Source organism: Coregonus clupeaformis, chromosome 20 (genome assembly GCF_020615455.1).
Source record: "Coregonus clupeaformis isolate EN_2021a chromosome 20, ASM2061545v1, whole genome shotgun sequence".
NCBI lineage: Eukaryota > Metazoa > Chordata > Actinopteri > Salmoniformes > Salmonidae > Coregonus > Coregonus clupeaformis.
Genome location: NC_059211.1, coordinates 25,466,358 through 25,486,852, shown reverse-complemented (window position 1 = coordinate 25,486,852; position 20,495 = coordinate 25,466,358). Strand labels below are relative to the sequence as shown.

The window sequence follows — 20,495 nt, the reverse complement described above, 5'->3', positions numbered from 1 at the left end:
GCAGAGTGCAGAAGTGCATGTGCAATACTTAGTGGCTATGTGATCTTCCACAGAGCGGCGCTTTTGAAAGAACCCTTAGCTGCCTAGACAGCAGAGTATTGCAGAGACACAGATGTTGTCTTGTTTGCAGAGTGAAGGGAAGGCCTTTTGGTGAGAGCATCATTATGCCTTCTCCTCTCTAAACAACAACATTGTCTGAGCTGTGAGAACACACAAAGGAGCGGAGGCTGATCTGATCCCAGGCCATCCAGAGACACAGAAACACAGGCTTTATAACTGGTATCCCATATATATGCTGTCCCGTCAGAGCTAACGGCATGGATGGGTGACTACAACAGATTGCTATGCTAGACAGCAGTGCAGCTGTTGCGGAGGCAATAATTCTGAATTCAAATCTCCCAGAAAGGATTCACACCCCTTGAGTTTTTCCACATTTGATTAAATTGAGATTTTGTGTCACTGGCCTACACACAATACCCGATAATGTCAAAGTGGAATTATGTTTTTAGAATGTTTTACAAATTAATAAAAAATGTAAAGCTGAAATGTCTTGGGTCAATTATTATTCAATACCTTTGTTATGGCAAGCCTAAGTAAGTTCAGGAGTAAACATGTTCTTAACAAGTCACATAATACGTTGCATGGACTCACTCTGTGTGCGATAATTGTGTTTAACATGAATGACTACCTCATTTTTTTGAATGACTACCTCATCTCTGTACCCCACACATACAATTACAGTCGTTTCGGAAAGTATTCAGACCCCTTGACTTTTTCCACATTTTGTTACGTTACAGCCTTATTCTAAAATTGATAAAATAGTTTTTTTTCCTCATCAATGTACACACAATACCCCATAATGACAAAGCAAAAACAGGTTTGTAGAATTTTTAGCAAATTTGATTAAAAAAAAACAGAAATATAGACATTTACATAAGTATTAAGACCCTTTACTCAGTACTTTGTTGAAGCACCTTTGGCAGCAATTACAGCCTTGAGTCTTCTTGGGTATGACGTTACAAGCTTGGCACACCTGTATTTGTAGAGTTTCTCCCATTCTTCTCTGCAGATCCTCTCAAGCTCTGTCAGGTTGGATGGGGAGCGTCGCTGCACAGCTATTTTTAGGTCTCTCCAGAGATGTTAGATCGAGATCAAGTCCGGGCTCTGGCTGGGCCACTCAAGGACATTCAGAGACTTGTCCCGAAGCCACTCCTGCGTTGTCTTGGCTGTGTGCTTAGGGTCGTTGTCCTGTTGGAAGGTGAACCTTTGCCCCAGTCTGAGGTCCTGAGCGCTCTGGAGCAGGTTTTCATCAAGGATCTCTTTCATCTTTCCCTTGATTCTGACTAGTCTCCCAGTCCCTGCCGCTGAAAAACATCCCCACAGAATGATGCTGCCACCACAATGCTTCACCGTAGGGATGGTGCCAGGTTTCCTCCAGACGTGACGCTTGGCATTCAGGCCAAATAGTTCAATCTTGGTTTCATTAGACCAGAGAATCTTGTTTCTCATGGTCTGAGAGTCCTTTAGGTGCCCTTTGGCAAACTCCAAGCGGGCTGGCGTGCCTTTTACTGAGGAGTGGCTTCCGTCTGGCCACTCTACCATAAATGCCTGATTGGTGGAGTGCTGTAGCGATGGTTGTCCTTCTGGAAGGTTCTCCCATCTACACAGAGGAACTCTGGAGCTTTGTCAGAGTGACCATCGGGTTCTTGGTCACCTCCCTGACCAAGGCCCTTCTCCCCCGATTGTTCAGTTTGGCCGGGCGGCCAGCTCTAGGAAGTGTCTTGGTGGTTCCAAACTTCTTCCATTTAAGAATGATGGAGGCCACTGTGTTCTTAGGAACCTTCAATGCTGCAGACATTTTTTGGTACCCTTCCCCAGATCTGTGCCTCGACACAATCCTGTCTCGGAGCTCTACGGACAATTCCTTCGACATGGCTTGGTTTTTGCTCTGACATGCACTGTCAACTGTGGGACCTTAAATAGACAGGTGTGTGCCTTTCCAAATCATGTCCAATCAATTGAATTTACCACAGGTGGACTCCATTCACGTTGTAGAAAAATCTCAAGGATGGTCAATGGAAACAGGATGCACCTGAGCTCAATTTCGAGTCTCATAGCAAAGTGTCTGAATACTTATGTAAATAAGGTATTTCAGTTTTTTTTGTTGCAAAAATGTCTAAGAACCTGTTTTCGCTTTGTCATTATGGGGTATTGTGTGTAGCTTGATGAGGATTTTTAAAAAATGTAATCAATTTTAGAGTAAGGCTGTATTGTAACCAAATGTGGAAAAAGGGAAGGAGTCTGAATACTTTCCGAATGCACCGTATGTAAGATCCCTCAGTCGAGCAGTGAATTTCAAACATAGATTCAATAACAAAGACCAGGGAGGTTTTCTAATGCCTCACAAAGAAGGGCACCTATTGGTAGATGGGTAAAAAAAATAAAGCAGACATTGAATATCCCTTTGAGCGTGGTGAAGTTATTAATTTCACTTTGGATGGTGTATCAATACACCCAGTCACTACAAAGATACAGGAGTCCATCCTAACTCAGTTGCCAGAAAGGAAGGAATTTTCACTATGAGGCCAATGGTGACTTTAAAACAGTTACAGAATTTAATGGCCATGATAAGAGAAAACTGAGGATGGATCAACAACATTGTAGTTACTCCACAATACTAACCTAAATGACAGAGTGAAAATAATACAAATATTCCAAAACATGCATCCTGTTTGCAATAAGGCACTAAAGTAAAACTGCAAAAAATGTGGCTAAGAAATTAACTTTATTTCCTGTAGCTCTGTAACGATCCCGGCAGTCTGAGTCGGGTCCTGTCTGGTGACTAGTTTTTCTGTTCGTGATCTCCAGTTTCCCGAGGGTTCGGGAACGCTCCGGGGAGCTCTCTTGATTTCCGCACCTGCATCCCATCAGCAATCTGCACACCTGGTCCTGATCATCACCCTTCTTAGGCTCTGGCCTAACATCCATTCCCTGCCGGATCGTTAGCCATGAACAGTAGGTTTACCAGAGTATCAGTCTTAGAGCCTAGCGTTAGTTTTGTTGTTTTTGCACCTTGTTGGTTTGTTGCTTACTTACCTCCGTTTTTGTTCCATCTGCAGTCACCCGTCCGGAACCTTCATCCAACCTCTGCCTGGTGGTCGGCGGCTGCCGACCCAGGATGGGATCAACCACTGCACCCCCAACAACTAATCAACGCCGCCCGCTCTGTTCCCTGGATTATTCAGCATCACTCTTGAATTTGTAATAAACACTCACCTTCGTTTCAACTTACCTTGTCCTGGTCTGCTTCTGGGTTCTGGCTTAGCAACTCGTGACAGAACGATCCGGCCAGTAATGAACCCAGCGGACCTGGACTCTGTTCGCCATGCCATTACCCAGCAGGAGAAGATGTTGGGCCATCATAGCACGGTACTACAGGAGATCGCGTTGTCAGTTCGGAACCTTTCTACCGGTCTGACGGAGGTCCAGAACCAACGCAAGTGTCCGGTGGAGGATCCACTACCGGTTTCACCCATCTCGCCTGCCGCTTCTGAAGCTGTGTCCTTCCGTGAGCCCAAGGTTCCGACGCCGGATAAATATGAGGGGGAGCTGGGAAGATGCCGTTCCTTCCTTATGCAGTGTGGATTAGTGTTCGATCTACAGCCCTACTCTTATGCCACAGACAAGGCTAGGGATAGCCTTTGTGATTGAGTTGCTGCGTGGTCGAGCGCTGGAGTGGGCTTCAGCCGTTTGGGAACGACAGGATCCCTGCATGGCTTCATACCAGGGGTTCACGGCCGAGATGAGGAAGCTCTTCGACCATTCCGTCCGAGGGAGGGACGCAGCTAGGCGCCTGTTTTCGCTTCGCCAAGGAACTCGTAGCGTGGCCGACTTCGTGATCGAGTTCAAGACGTTGGCTGTGGAGAGTGGGTGGAATGAGGAGGCTCTGCAAGCGGCCTTTTACCAGGGTCTGTCGGAGCAGCTCAAGGATGAGTTGATCTCCTATCCGGAGCCTAGTGACCTGGACAGCTTGGTAGCCTTGTCTATTCGGGTGGATAATCGAGTCCGAGAGCGAAGGAGGGAGAAGCAATGGGTTCCGTCCAACCGATCAGCTTCTCAGGTTCCAGTCGGGTCGTCAAACTGCGCGGCTCGCTAAAGTTGGGAGGACTTTTAGCGAGCCAGTTTCGACCTCTCAATACCTCTGTCAGACCCCGTTTCCCGGCTACCCTTATGAACAGGAATCAGAGCTTAGCGATTAACGCTTTATCGATTCAGGTGCCGATGGAAGCTTTCTAGATGCCGAGTTGGTGGAACAGCTGGGGCTTTCCAAGGAGCAATTGCCGGAAGCCATTGAAGCTACCACTCTGAACGGCAGTAGTCTGGCACGTATCACGATGAGGACTGAACCGGTTAAGATGCGGTTGTCGGGGAATCATTCTGAGATGATTTCATTCTTCATTCTGCCGTCTTCCCATGTTCCTCTGGTCCTTGGATACCCCCTGGCTGAAGGAACACAATCCCACGTTCGATTGGGTGACGGGCAAGGTAACGAGTTGGAGCCTTGATTGTCATGCTAACTGTCTCAAGACTGCCTGCCCCCATTCGGTTCCCAGTCAGGTGATTGAGGCTAAACCCCCCAGATTTGTCCCTGGTTCCCGAGACATATCACGATTTGGGGAAGTGTTCAGTAAGCAGAAGGCTCTGTCACTCCCCTCCCCACCGACCATATGATTGTGCCATCAACCTGTTCCCTGGAGCTGTCTACCCCAAGGGAAGGTTATACAGTATCTCCCGACCTGAACGTGAGGCTTTGGAGACCTACATCAAGGAGTCCCTAGCTGCTGGTCTCGTTCGTCCCTCGTCATCACTCCTGGGGGCAGGATTCTTCTTTGTGGGTAAGAAGGATGGCTCTCTTCGACCGTGTATTGATTATCGGGGGTTGAATGACATCACGGTCAAGAACAAGTATCCCCTGCCCCTTGATGAGTTCTGCCTTCGACTCCTTACAGGGTGCTACGGTGTTCACCAAGCTAGACCTACGCAATGCGTATCACATGGTCCGGATCAGAGAGGGGACGAGTGGTTGACGGGTTTCAATACACCGATGGGTCACTTCGAGTATCAGGTGATGCCGTTTGGACTGACCAATGCTCCAGCGGTATTCCAGAGTATGGTGAACGACGTCCTGAGAGATATGATCGGTCTCTTTGTGTTTGTTTACCTGGATGACATTCTGATCTTCTCGAAGGAACCTTCCGACCACGTCCAGCATGTCCGGCAGGTTCTGCAGCGATTGTTGGAGAATCGCCTGTTCGTGAAGGCCGAGAAGTGCGAGTTTCACGCCCACACGACATCCCCTTTCTCGGGTACATCATCTCCAGGGGAGAGATTAGGATGGACCAGGAGAAGGTTAGAGCGGTTCTGGAATGGGCCCAGCCCGGTACGAGATTGCAGCTCCAGAGATTTTTGGGGTTTGCGAATTTCTACCGCAGATTCATCCGGGATTACAGCCGTGTGGCCGCCTCCGTTAACTGCCTTGACTTCCAGTATCAGGACCTTCAAGTGGAATCCGAGGCGGATCGAAGCGTTTCTGGATTTGAAGAGGCGATTCACCAACGCACCCGATTCTCTCTCAACCGGACACGGCCCGTCAGTTCGCCGCTGAAGTGGACGCGTCTGATGTGGGGAGTTGGCGCCATCCTGTCGCAGCGATGCTCCACGGACAGTAAACTCCATCCCTGCGCCTACTACTCTCGTCGCCTTTCGCCTGCGGAGAGGAATTACGATGTGGGTAACCGGGAGCTTCTCGCGGTGAAACTTGCCTTGGAGGAGTGGCGCCACTGGTTGGAGGGCGGAGCAACCGCTTATTGTCTGGACTGACCACAAGAATCTTGCTTACGTGCAATCGCTAAACGCTCTCAACTCCCGTCAGGCCAGGTGGGCGTTGTTTTTCGGACGATTCAAGTTTTCCCTGACGCTCCGACCTGGATCTAAGAACGGCAAGGCGGACGCCTTGTCCCGGATGTTCTCCAAGACGGAGGAGAGTGGGTCCAAGACCGAGACAATTCTCCCCGGAACTGCGTCGTGGGAGCAGTTATGTGGAAGATTGAGGAGGAGGTGCTGGCGGCCCTTCGGACTCAGCCCGGTCCCGTAACGGTCCATCCGGTCGGTTGTTTGTGCCTGAGTCGGTTCGCCCTGCTGTCCTCAAATGGTCCCACGCCAGCAAGATGGCTTGTCACCCTGGCGTGGCTCGGACAATGGCGTTTCTTCGCAGACGCTTTTTGGTGGCCTGCCATGGCCGAGGATACTCGGGGTTTTGTTGCTGCCTGTCCAGTGTGTGCGCAGAATAAGAGTACCAATCGGCCCAGCTCTGGACTACTTCACCCCCTTCCTATTCCCCGGCGACCATGGTCGCATCTGGCCCTGGACTTCGTCACTGGGTTGCCCGCTTCTGAGGGGAACACGGTCGTTCTGACTATCGTGGACAGATTCAGCAAGTTCGCCCACTTTGTGCCAATTGCCAAGCTTCCCTCTGCCTCGGAGACGTCCGAGATCCTGGTTAGGGGAGGTTTTCAGGGTCCACGGTTTGCCCAGTGATATCGTTTCCGACCGTGGCCCTCAGTTTACCTCTGCTGTCTGGAAGTCCTTCTGTTTGGCCATTGGAGCTACAGTCAGTCTCACATCTGGTTTTCACCCCCAATCCAATGGTCAGGCGGAGAGAGCCAACCAGAAGATGGAATCCACGCTACGCTGCCTGGTCTCTTCCAACCCCACCTCCTGGGTCTCTCAGTTGCCTTGGGTTGAGTATGCCCACAATACTCTCCCTACATCTGCCACTGGGATGTCTCCCTTCCAGTGCCTGTATGGCTACCAACCTCCCCTGTTCCCTTCTCAGGAGAAGGAGCTCTCAGTGCCTTCTGTTCAGGCCCATATTCGTGCTGCCACCGGACCTGGCATCGGGCCAGAAAGGCACTCCTTAGAGTTTCGGACCGGTATCAGCTCCAGGCGAATCGTCGCCGGATCCCCGCTCCCACCTATTCCATCGGAGATAGGGTCTGGTTGGCTACACGGGATCTTCCGTTACGGACTGAGTCTAGGAAGTTGTTACCGAAGTTCATTGGTCCGTTTGTGGTGGAGAAGGTGATCAATCCGGTGGCAGTTCGACTCAAACTCCCGAGGACGCTCAGAGTCCATCCCACCTTTCATGTCTCCTGCCTCAAGCCTGTTTTCCTCAGTCCTCTGTTGCCTCCTCCGCCTCCTCCTCCTCCTCCTCGGATGATCGGAGGTGGTCCTGCCTACACGGTGCGTCGCATCATGGATTCCAGACGGCGGGGCCGGGGTTTCAGTATCTCGTGGACTGGGAGGGGTATGGTCCTGAAGAGAGGAGTTGGATTCCGCGGCGACAGGTCCTAGATGCTGACCTCATCAGTGACTTCTACCGCCTCCATCCTGGCGCTCCGGGAGTCCGCCCGGTGGCGTTCGTCGGAGGGGGTACTGTAACGATCCCGGCAGTCTGAGTCGGGTCCTGTCTGGTGACTAGTTTTTCTGTTCGTGATCTCCAGTTTCCCGAGGGTTCGGGAACGCTCCGGGGAGCTCTCTTGATTTCCGCACCTGCATCCCATCAGCAATCTGCACACCTGGTCCTGATCATCACCCTTCTTAGGCTCTGGCCTAACATCCATTCCCTGCCGGATCGGTAGCCATGAACAGTAGGTTTACCAGAGTATCAGTCTTAGAGCCTAGCGTTAGTTTTGTTGTTTTTGCACCTTGTTGGTTTGTTGCTTACTTACCTCCGTTTTGTTCCATCTGCAGTCACCCGTCCGGAACCTTCATCCAACCTCTGCCTGGTGGTCGGCGGCTGCCGACCCAGGATGGGATCAACCACTGCACCCCCAACAACTAATCAACGCCGCCCGCTCTGTTCCCTGGATTATTCAGCATCACTCTTGAATTTGTAATAAACACTCACCTTCGTTTCAACTTACCTTGTCCTGGTCTGCTTCTGGGTTCTGGCTTAGCAACTCGTGACAAGCTCAGTTGGTAGAGCATGGCGCTTGCAACGCCAGGGTTGTGGGTTCGATTCCCACAGGGGGCCAGTATGAAAAATGTATGCACTCACTAAAACTGTAAGTCGCTCTGGAAAAGAGCGTCTGCTAAATGACTAAAATGTAAATGTAAAATGTGTTATTCTAGAATCACTGAGGTGATACTTATTTAAAGATTTCTGTATTTCATTTTCAATACATGCAAATGTCTAAAAACATGTTTTCACTTTGTCATTATGGGGTATTGTGTGTAGATGGGTGAGAGAAAAAATATATTTAATCCATTTTGAATTCAGGCTGAAACACAACACAATGTGGAGTAAGTCAAGAGGTATGAATACTTTCTGAAGGCACTGTATGTGTGTTCTGTTACTAGTGCCTGGCTCTCTGTCCCAGAACACACGCACACGCACACACACACAAATACAATACAGACTTGTACTCATATCCCCTCTCTCTGTCTTCCTACTCCAGAGACTCAGAGCGTGGAGGAGTGTGGCGAGAAGCTGAAGAGGATCCTAGAGTCCCCCAGCGTCCCCCAGGCCAACCACCAGCTCCTGGTGCACCTCACCAGACACCTGGTCAGGGTGGCCCAGAGTGGGGCTCAGAACCAGGCCAGCCCCAGGATTCTAGGCCAGACCTTCAGTGAGGCCATCTTCAAACATTCCCACTTCTGGTAAGACTGATTGGTGCATTGATGAAGTGGTGTGGTGCTGGCTACACTCTTAGAAAAAAGGTGCTATCTAGAACCTAAAATGGCTGTCCCCATAGGAGAACCCTTTGAAAAATCATTTTTGGTTCCAGGTAGATCGATTTTGGGTTCCATGTAGAACCCTTTCCACAAAGGGTTCTACATTAAAGGGGGTTCTACATGGAACCCAAAACGGTTCTACCTGGAACCAAAAAGGGTTCTTCAATGGGGACAGCCAAAGAACCCTTTTGGAACACTGTTTTCTAAGAGTCTACTGTTATAGGAAACATAGCGAGCATGGGTCTTATGCATGCTAGATTCTCAGATATACAGTACCAGTCAAAAGTTTGGACACACCTACTCACTCAAGGGTTTTTCTTAATTTTTACTATTTTCTACATTGTAGAATAATAGTGAAGACATCAGAACTATGAAATAACACATATGGAATCATGTATTAACCCAAAAAGTGTTAAACAAATCAAAATATATTTTATATTTGAGATTCTTCAAAGTAGCCACCCTTTACCTTGATGACAGCTTTGCACACTCTTGGCATTCTCTCAACCAACTTCATGAGGAATGCTTTTCCAACCGTCTTGAAGGAGTTCCCACATATGCTGAGCACTTGTTGGCTGCTTTTCCTTCACTCTGCGGTCCAACTCATCCCAAACCATCTCAATTGGGTTGTCGGGTGATTGTGGAGGCCAGGTCATCTGATGCAGCACTCCATCATCACTCTCCTTCTTGGTCAAATAGCACTTACACAGCCTGGAGGTGTGTTTTGGGTCATTGTCCTGTTGAAAAACAAATGATCTCAAATATAATATACCACCCCTACCTTGTCACAACACAATTGATTGGCTCGAACGCATTAAGAAGGAAAGAAATTCCACAAATTAACTTTTAACAAGGCACACCTGTTAATTGAAACGCATTCCAGATGACTACCTCATGAAGCTGGTTGAGAGAATGCCAAGAGTGTGCAAAGCTGTCATCAAGGCAAAGGGTGGCTATTTGAAGAATCTCAAATATAAAATATATTTTGATTTGTTTAACACATTTTTGGTTACTACGTGATTCCATATGTGTTATTTCATAGTTTTGATGTCTTCACTATTATTCTACAATGCAGAAAATTGTAAATAAAATAAAGAAAAACCCTTGAATGAGTAGGTGTTCTAAAACTTTTGACCGGTAGTGTACACTGACATTCTCAGATATATATACTGACTGTCAACTAATGAACATGTAAACAAGGCATGTTACCCTGTATCTTAGAGATAAAACCCTGCTAGCCAGCAGCTTCATTGAAGTTATTATGTTGCTGTTGTTATTGATAGTGTCCACGCTGTTCCTATCCTATCCTGTTCATGTACACTCTCAAGTCTATTTTAGAAGCAGAAGAAGATTATGATTCCCTGTGCAGTACTAGGACTCTGGGCATTAACTGATAGAGCTGCATTCACTATAGGGAAAATCCTGCAGTAATATTTAGCTTGGTGCTAATGTTAACATCCTGTCATTGTAAACTGTACGCTCAAATGGACAAGCAACCAACTGGGCACAGACGTCAGTTCAACGTCTAGTTTTGATTTACATTTGGTTGAGTTGTCAACTAACGTGAATTTAACGTGAAATCAACAAAACATTTCACCATGTCATTGGATTTTGGTGAAAAGTTAGGTAAAAAAAAAAGACTAAATGACTTTTTGCAAATCCAATCAGTTTTCCACGTTGATTCAACGTCATCACATATATTTTTTTGGTTGTAATGACGTGGAAACAACGTTGATTCAAACTGTTTTTGCCCAGTGGGAAAGCATTAACATGAGTTGAGTATGCTGTTTGTGCTTTGCATACACTGCAAAAGCTCACAGGGAGAATTGCGCTCCGAATTGCTCTGAATCATGCAGGAATGTCAGTTTCTGGCTTCTGTTTACAAAGAAATCTGGAATAAGAGATTAAAGTCAATGAGTCAGAACTCGTGATATTTGCGTAGCCTCTTGCACTCGCTCTGTCGCTTGCCTCTGACGTCACCAGAAGGAATTAGCGTGCTGGGCTGTCCCAGAATGCTTTGCTCTCTCTGGCCCGTCGGTCCATTAGTTTTTTAATGAAAACTTGACCCAAGGTGTTCCAGTCCTCCGGCCATAACCATCAGAGAAACAGATGGAGGGAGGCCAACCTGAGTCTGTTTGTTGACCTTTCTAACATAGGATGTAACCCAAATGGCACCCTAATCCCTATGTAGTGCACTACTTTTTATCAGGGCCCAAAGGACTCTGATCAAAAGTAATGCACTATGTACTCCCATTTGGGACTCAGACATAAGCTCAGTGTATAGACTGTAGAGAGAAACGGTAGGGCTGGGAGAAGGGTAACCTTCTTAACCATTTAGCGCCATGCCAGGCAAAGAACTCTGCCAATTACTTCCAAAACCAAACAGCACAGCTCATAGAGAATATAGTAGTAGATCATATAGTAAGAGATCATATAGTAGATCATATATTATATCATATAGTAGTAGATCATATAGTAAGAGATCATATAGTAGATCATATAGTAGTAGATCATATAGTAGTAGATCATATAGTAAGATATCATATAGTAGATCATATAGTAGTAGATCATATAGTAAGATATCATATAGTAGATCATATAGTAGTAGATCATATAGTAAGATATCATATAGTAGATCATATAGTAAGAGATCATATAGTAGATCATATAGTAGTAGATCATATAGTAAGAGATCATATAGTAGTAGATCATATAGTAGTAGATCATACAGTAAGAGATCATATAGTAGATCATATAGTAGTAGATCATATAGTAGTAGATCATATAGTAAGAGATCATATAGTAGATCATATAGTAGTATATCATATAGTAAGAGATCATATAGTAGATCATATAGTAATAGATCATATAGTAGATCATATAGTAGTAGATAATATAGTAGTAGATCATATAGTAGATCATATAGTAGTAGATAATATAGTAGTAGATCATATAGTAGATCATATAGTAGATCATATAGTAATAGATCATATAGTAGATCATATCGTAGATCATATAGTAATAGATCATATAGTAGATCATATAGTAGTAGATCATATAGTAGTAGATCATATAGTAGTAGATCATATAGTAGATCATATAGTAGTAGATCATATAGTAGTAGATCATATAGTAGATCATATAGTAGTGGATCATATAGTAGTAGATCATATAGTATATCATATAATAGTGGATCATATAGTGGATCACATAGTAGATAATATAGTAGATCATATAGTAGTAGATGAAGATCAATAGTAGTTGATATCACATTAACTGTGGAAGGAAGATGAAGAACTCATTTCATCATCTGCAGGATACTGTAAATAGTGAGCTTAGTGTTGTAAGCATAACATAATATCTCTTCTCTGCACTTGTGTTTCATGGCCAAGAGCTGTGGCCTGCTGTAGGGATATCTATCTTTCCTCTATCTAAGTCACACATGCACGCACGCATGCACAGACACACACACACACCGACACAGACACACACAGAAAAGACACAGAAAATGTATTATGCCTCAAACAATCATTTTGTTTAGTCATCATCTTCCTCCGAGAGAGGTCAGTCACACAGCCATCACAGGACTTGAATTATAGGGAATAAGTACATAAGTTAATCAACAGTTTCTCTGACCCAGCAGCAGGCAAAATTCAATAGAGGAGAGAGGGTGGGAGGGAGGGAGGGGGGGTGTAGGAGACAGAGAGAGAGAGAGAGAGAGAGAGAGAGAGAGAGAGTATGTAAGAGAGAGAGCGAGAGAGAGAGAGGAGTCTGCCTGCCAAAAAAATCAGCCTATACTGTCTGTCCCGTGGTGTGACCTGAGCCTGTACTTTTCCTTTTGTCTCTTCCTTCTTCTCTTCCCTCTCTCCTCTGCCGGGGTTCATAACCCAGAAACTAGTTCTAGAACTTTGTCTAGTTCCTTCAAAGAAGCCATTTGGTTCCATTAACTACTGCAGTTCAACCATACAAATAGCTTTTATTGTTATTAGATTAATTACATGCTCTCTCTCTCTCTCTCTCTCTCTCTCTCTCTCTCTCTCTCACCCATCCCCTATTTTTCGTTCAAATCAAGTGACGTTGTAACTCTTGACTCCCCATCAACACGATATTATGTTGATGTCAATATTTACATCAGTGACTTCTTGACCTCTCTGTCCCTTGATTTGACCTCTGACCTCTTTCCCTGCCTGTCCATCTGCCTGCAGTGCGGACGTAAACCCAGAGCACCACGTGAAGATCATGGAGGCCCTGATTGCAGCCGGGGGACTGGTGGAGATGCAGGCAGCCCCAGGTAGGACACTCCCCCTTTGGACCGAACGGCAGTAAGGGTGAGGGAGGGGTGAGTAAGAGAGAAGAAGGGTGTGGGAGGGGAGAAGAGGGGTGATGAAGGGAGAGGAGGGGTGAAGAAGGATGAGGTCATCCAGAACTAAATATAGACGAGTCACTTTGTGGTCACCACCGTTTTCAACCCTGAGGAAAAGGTTGGGACGTTTTTGGAGTGTATTGCTGTCTATCAGTATGATGTGTGTCTATCAGTATGATGTGTGTCTATCAGTACGATGTGTGTCTATCAGTATGATGTGTGTCTATCAGTATGATGTGTGTCTATCAGTATGATGTGTGTCTATCAGTACGATGTGTGTCTATCAGTATGATGTGTGTCTATCAGTACGATGTGTGTCTATCAGTACGATGTGTGTCTATCAGTACGATGTGTGTCTATCAGTACGATGTGTGTCTATCAGTATGATGTGTGTCTATCAGTATGATGTGTGTCTATCAGTATGATGTGTTTCTATCAGTACGATGTGTGTGTGTCATGGGAAGAAGGCTCTGTTTGTGTGTGCTTGCTTCCGTGCGTGCGTGTGCGCTCGTGTGTATGTGTGTGTGTGTGTGTGTGCTTGCGTGGGAGCGTGTTTGCGTATGCATACAGAGTGACCCAGGCCCAGCGAGAGGTCACATTTTATCTGTGGTGAAAGGATGTCTGTAGAATGGAATAGTGGTTATTCTATCCAAGGACAGGCTGGTTCTAGAAGGCTCGGCAGGGTTCTGGCAGAGAGCAGACTCTCTGTATTATATCCTTCCTGTAAGAATCAGCCCACTGCCAGCAAGGGGTTTGTTATATCTGATGGTTTTAATGAAAATAATTGAGCAGCTGCCCAAAGCTGGGACGTGTAGTTTATTTAACTTATGTATTTCTCACAGTGGGAAAACGACTTGGAATCCCTCTTTACCACAACCTCCAGTGGAAAAGAGCAGTTTGGTTTATGAAATATCCTGAGCTACTATTACAAATTGTCCGTATAGCATGAGATAATACCATACGTCTTCCTCCATTTGTTTGCTTTGCCACCAGAGCTGCAATAATGTAACGGGGTCCGTGCATTTTTCTCTGGCTGGTTTGCCGGTGTTTATGTCAAAGAAAAATGCCTGGAGAGTTAGCCAACCTCAGTGTAACACTATCAGAGAAGGGGATTAGACCTAAAGAGGTTGTTAGGATTGTCTTGTACCCTCTGTATAAGTGTGTGTGTGTGTGTGTGTGTGTGTGTGTGTGTGTGTGTGTGTGTGTGTGTGTGTGTGTGTGTGTGTGTGTGTGTGTGTGTGTGTGTGTGTGTGTGTGTGTGTGTGTGTGTGTGTGTGTGTGTGTGTGTGTGTGTGTGTGTGTTTGTGTGAGTGTGTGTGTGTGCGCTTTCGTGCGTGCATGTGCATGTGCGTTTGTGTGAAAGGGTCTTTGTTAGCCATACAGGCAGACAAATAGGCAGGCAGACAGGCAGACAGACAGGAAGGTGGTGGGTGTGGGACTGAATGAGGGTGTTAAGGGTCAGACAGCAGGTGTGTGTTGATTATGAGGAGTGGGATGTTGGTTAGGGTTAATGTTATGGGGCCAGGTGGGGGTGTGTGGGGGCTTGTGTTGGGGTTAAGGTTAAGGTTATGGGGTCAGGCGGGGGTGTGTGGGGGCTTGTGTTTGGGATAAGGTTAAGGTTATGGGGTCAGTGGATATCGGGCCAGGTTATGATTGCTAGGGTTGGGGTTGGGGTTGGGAATGGGGTTATGGTTAATGTAGTGGTTGATGACAGGGGTGGAACAACACAATATGACAGTATATCTCAGATTGGCTCTATTAGTATGTGTGTAAATCTGTTTTCTTATTGGCTGAAGTAACTTTAAGACGGCCATCTCTACTCCCCTCCCTTCAGACCAACGTTATGGTTGTAATCATGAATGGTGGGTCCTATATTAACCCTTGGACTTGGCCTGGGTCAGCACAAAGGCATCATAACTCAGAGCCAATCATCACACTCAGCATGCTTGGAACAGAGAGCGATTTATGGGGTAAGCTTTCACCACCCTGAGGGTCAGAGCCAGGGGGCGAGATGGGGGCGGTTATAGCAAAACATGGGGTTAGAGGTTTAGGGAGTTAGGTGGTTAGGGTAGGGAGTTAGGGGGTTAGGGGGTTAGAGAGTTAGGGGGTTAGGGTAGGGAGTTAGGGGGTTAGAGAGTTAGGGGGTTAGGGTAGGGAGTTAGGGGGTTAGAGAGTTAGGGGGTGAGGGGGTTAGAGAGTTAGAGGGGTTAGAGGGTTAGGGGGTTAGGGTAGGGAGTTAGGGGGGGTTAGGGTAGGGAGTTAGGGGGTTAGAGAGTTAGGGGGTGAGGGGGTTAGAGAGTTAGGGGGTTAGGGGGGTTAGAGAGTTAGGGGGTTAGGGGTAGGGGAGTTAGGGGTTAGAGAGTTAGGGGGTTGGGGTAGGGAGTTAGGGGTTAGAGAGTTGGGGGGTGAGGGGTTAGAGAGTTAGGGGGTTAGAGAGTTAGGGGGTTAGGGTAGGGAGTTAGGGGGTTAGGGAGTTAGGGGTGAGGGGGTTAGAGAGTTAGGGGTTAGGTAGAGTTAGGGGGTTAGAGAGTTAGGGGGGGTTAGGGGTAGGGAGTTAGGGGGTTAGGGGGGTTAGAGTGGGGTTAGGGTAGGGAGTTAGGGGGTTAGAGAGTTAGGGGGGGTTAGGGTAGGGGAGGTTAGGGGGTTAGGTAGAGTTAGGGGGTTAGGGTAGGGAGTTAGGGGGTTAGGGGGTTAGAGAGTTAGGGGGTTAGGGTAGGGAGTTAGGGGTTAGGGAGAGTTAGGGGGAGTTAGGGGTAGGTAGGGGGGGTTAGGAGGGTTAGGGGGTTAGAGAGTTAGGGGTTAGAGAGTTAGGGGGTTAGAGAGTTAGGGGGTTAGGGTAGGGAGTTAGGGGGTTAGAGAGTTAGGGGGTGAGGGGGTTAGAGAGTTAGGGGGTTAGGGGGTTAGAGAGTTAGGGGGTTAGGGTAGGGAGTTAGGGGGTTAGAGAGTTAGGGGGTTAGGGGGTTAGAGAGTTAGGGGGTTAGAGAGTTAGGGGGTTAGGGGGACAGAATTTAGGGTCAAATAATTGGAGGGGCGGGGGCAGCAATGAAAGTGGAAACCTGTATGGGGTTGTTACTGCTCTACACTGATGTATCAGTAGGCCTTTACATTACAGAAGCTCTTATACCAGTGTTTTTATGCTGTAAGTACTATAGTTACAGCGCCTTGTTAACAGTTTAATTTGGTATAATTGCCTAGCAATTACATAACAATGGAGGTGAAGGTTTTGGGTATTATTACGTAAGTGGAGTGGGGAACGATATAATGTATTCGGCCTCCAGACATACATTGTGTTCCAGTGCTGCTTTAAGTGTGTGGGTTGGCAGGGTTACATCACACCAACAAAGACTGCTGTCTATTTGTGATGTCTCTGACATGCAACGTATTTTATAACCTGTCTTACACAACCCACTAGACAAGCTCTCTGAGTGGATGGATGGAATCACTTAAAGATCATGTTGACATTTTGCGACTGCTTGAATGACTGTCCAGTATAGCATACCGTATCTCTACACTGGGGGAAAAAAGTATTTAGTCAGCCACCAATTGTGCAAGTTCTCCCACTTAAAAAGATGAGAGAGGCCTGTAATTTTCATCATAGGTACACGTCAACTATGACAGACAAATTGAGAAAAAAAATCCAGAAAATCACATTGTAGGATTTTTAATGAATTTATTTGCAAATTATGGTGGAAAATAAGTATTTGGTCACCTACAAACAAGCAAGATTTCAGGCTCTCACAGACCTGTAACTTCTTCTTTAAGAGGCTTCTCTGTCCTCCACTCGTTACCTGTATTAATGGCACCTGTTTGAACTTGTTATCAGTATAAAAGACACCTGTCCCCAACCTCAAACAGTCACACTCCAAACTCCACTATGGCCAAGACCAAAGAGCTGTCAAAGGACACCAGAAACAAAATTGTAGACCTGCACCAGGCTGGGAAGACTGAATCTGCAATAGGTAAGCAGCTTGGTTTGAAGAAATCAACTGTGGGAGCAATTATTAGGAAATGGAAGACATACAAGACCACTGATAATCTCCCTTGATCTGGGGCTCCACGCAAGATCTCACCCCGTGGGGTCAAAATGATCACAAGAACGGTGAGCAAAATCCCAGAACCACACGGGGGACCTAGTGAATGACCTGCAGAGAGCTGGGACCAAAGTAACAAAGCCTACCATCAGTAACACACTACGCCGCCAGGGACTCAAATCCTGCAGTGCCAGACGTGTCCCCCTGCTTAAGCCAGTACATGTCCAGGCCCGTCTGTAGTTTGCTAGAGTGCATTTGGATGATCCAGGAGAGGATTGGGAGAATGTCATATGGTCAGATGAAACCAAAATATAACTTTTTGGTAAAAACTCAACTCGTCGTGTTTGGAGGACAAAGAATGCTGAGTTGCATCCAAAGAACACCATACCTACTGTGAAGCATGGGGGTGGAAACATCATGCTTTGGGGCTGTTTTTCTGCAAAGGGACCAGGACGACTGATCCGTGTAAAGGAAAGAATGAATGGGGCCATGTATCGTGAGATTTTGAGTGAAAACCTCCTTCCATCAGCAAGGGCATTGAAGATGAAACGTGGCTGGGTCTTTCAGCATGACAATGATCCCTAACACACCGCCCGGGCAACGAACGAGTGGCTTCGTAAGAAGCATTTCAAGGTCCTGGAGTGGCCTAGCCAGTCTCCAGATCTCAACCCCATAGAAAATCTTTGGAGGGAGTTGAAAGTCCGTGTTGCCCAGCGACAGCCCCAAAACATCACTGCTCTAGAGGAGATCTGCATGGAGGAATGGGCCAAAATACCAGCAACAGTGTGTGAAAACCTTGTGAAGACTTACAGAAAACGTTTGACCTGTGTCATTGCCAACAAAGGGTATATAACAAAGTATTGAGAAACTTTTGTTATTGACCAAATACTTATTTTCCACCATAATTTGCAAATAAATTCATAAAAAATCCTAAAAAAAAATGTTTTCTCATTTTGTCTGTCATAGTTGACGTGTACCTATGATGAAAATTACAGGCCTCTCTCATCTTTTTAACTGGGAGAACATGCACAATTGGTGGCTGACTAAATACTTTTTTTCCCCACTGTATATTCTACCTCTAGTATCATTAGCTGTGATCATCTTTGTCTCTGTTCTGTCACATCTGTCAACTCAAGACAGATCATTTTAATATTTTATGTTCACCTGTTGGTCCAGTCGCAGACCCCTCATGTGTCAGATTGAATGTATGTCTTTATGCAGGTACAGGTGTCTTATCTTGTCCTGTAAAGCAGGAAATGCAAATTGTAGTTTATTCAATGTTTAAAAAGGCTTGATTTATTCTAACAAAGAATTTGTATGTATATTAATCCACATAATAATTAATATTTCCTGTTGCTGCAGGATTATTTTCCTGCTGTGAGAAACTGGTCAAATTAAGAAACTATATCTACACAGCGTCAAGGTCAGCTGTGTGTATTTGTTTGTGGAGAGTGCTTCACGGCTGTGGGGAGAAAGAGAGAGGTCAGGTTCATGTGTGAACAATTTTCTCCCCCACTGGCCCCATAACGAACACCCCTCCAAGCTCCAGAGTCTACATTAGCTCAGGTCAAAGGTTAGACTAGCTCCCATAGGTGCACCGTTAACCCCTGAATAGGCCCAACCAAGCCTACTGCAAATGGAGTGTTAAAATCTTAAAATACGACCTGATACGGTCCTAACCTGAGTGTTCAAGCTTTTGTGTGTGTGTGTGTGCGCGCGTGTGTGTGTGCGTGTACATTTGTGTATTTGGTGGAGCAGGACTTGAGTTTTAGGCTTTCGGTGGAACCCAGCTCAGCCAGTCAATCTGTCAGGCAATAATAGCGTTACCAACCAAGAAAAAATACAAACTAAGAAAACACACCCATTCACACACATCCTTTTTTCTGCTGTGTTATGACTTATTTTCCCCTGCCGAAGGCACGCAACCCCTACCCACAGCCTAGCGAATGGAACAGACCCCCCCCACACACACACACACACACACACACACAAACACACACACACCCTACCATCCTAACCACCCCCCTCGCGGCCCCAGGCCATTTATTTGGGTCTTAATGTGTTCCAGGCAGGGAAAGTTTGTTGGTAAAACATTGCGTTTAAAGATAGATATTGTGGGCTTGTGTTTGACTTCTTCTTGGATGACTGGGCCTGTCAGATACTGATGGATTCATTGTGGCTGTGAGCGTGTTTCTCTGAAAATAAAAATAGTAAGAGAGAGGGAGAGGGGGAGGGAGAGAGAGAGAGGGTAAGAGAGAGGATAAGAGAGAGGGAGAGAGAGGGAGAGAGAGGAAGAGAGAGGGAGAGAGAGGGGAAGGGAGAGAGAGGGTAAGAGAGAGGGAAAGAGAGAGGGTAAGCGAGAGGGAGAGAGAGGGAGAGAGAGGGGGAGGGAGAAGGAGAGAGAGGGAGAGAGAGGGGGAGAGAGGGTAAGAGAGAGGGTAAGAGAGAGGGCAAGAGAGAGGGTAAGAGAGAGGGAGAGAGATAGGAAAAGAGAGGGAGAGAGGGAGAGAGAGGGGGAGAGGGGGAGGGAGAGAGGGTAAGAGAGAGGGAGAGAGGGAGGGTAAGAGAGAGGTTAAGAGAGAGGGCAAGAGAGAGGGTAAGAGAGAGGGAGAGAGGGTAAGAGAGACACCTCCTATTCAAATTATCCTCTCTCTGTTTTCATATCTCCCCCTCCCTCTCTTCTCTATCCTTCCCTCCCTCTCTCCCTCTCTCCCACTCCCTCTGTGTTTATAGCAGGGTTTACAGTCAGTACCAAGTCCAATCTTTATGATGTTATCCATTCTAGTGTGATGCTTTCCATGTCCCTTAGAAAATGGGCTATGATAAAAATCTGGGGCCCATTTGCAATAAAAAAAAAAGATTTACAAGAAATAAAAACAAAACATCACATAAATGAATGTGGGATGTGTTTACATGAGAATAGTGCAACTTTGAAACTTTTGGCTGTGACTATGAAACTTTCATTTAGCCAGTTTATTTGGTAATGACTATTACTCTGTACATTTAGACCTTTATACTGAACTTAAGTCCACCGACCGTCCATTCAGACCAGGTCTCTGGTGTTCTGCGTTAGAGCAGAGACTGTCATGAACCCACCCAACCAAGCTATTAGTTAGTGTTATTTATCAGAGCATGTGTCATGATGTAATTCAACAGCTGCTCTGTCTGTCTGTGTGTGTGTGTGTGTGTGTGAGAGAGGATCAGGACTATGTAGATAGATAACACTAATACTGACAGGATTGCAGGTCATTGATAGGTGTCTCTGTTAGTGGCAGCTTGGCTTTCTGTCTCTACTTTTTCTGATA

The 20,495-nt window shown here is 46.3% G+C and overlaps 1 protein-coding gene across 1 annotated transcript in view; it reads left to right on the top strand.

Annotated features, from left to right (window-relative positions):
- Positions 1-20,495, top strand: part of LOC121534059 (phosphatidylinositol 3-kinase regulatory subunit gamma) — a 290,255-nt gene that overhangs the window by 161,484 nt on the left and 108,276 nt on the right. Inside the window, exons 6-7 of the mRNA XM_041840491.2 lie at positions 8,520-8,721; positions 13,002-13,087. Of these exons, the coding sequence (XP_041696425.2) occupies positions 8,520-8,721; positions 13,002-13,087 (288 nt within the window). The remainder of the gene's footprint in view (positions 1-8,519; positions 8,722-13,001; positions 13,088-20,495) is intronic.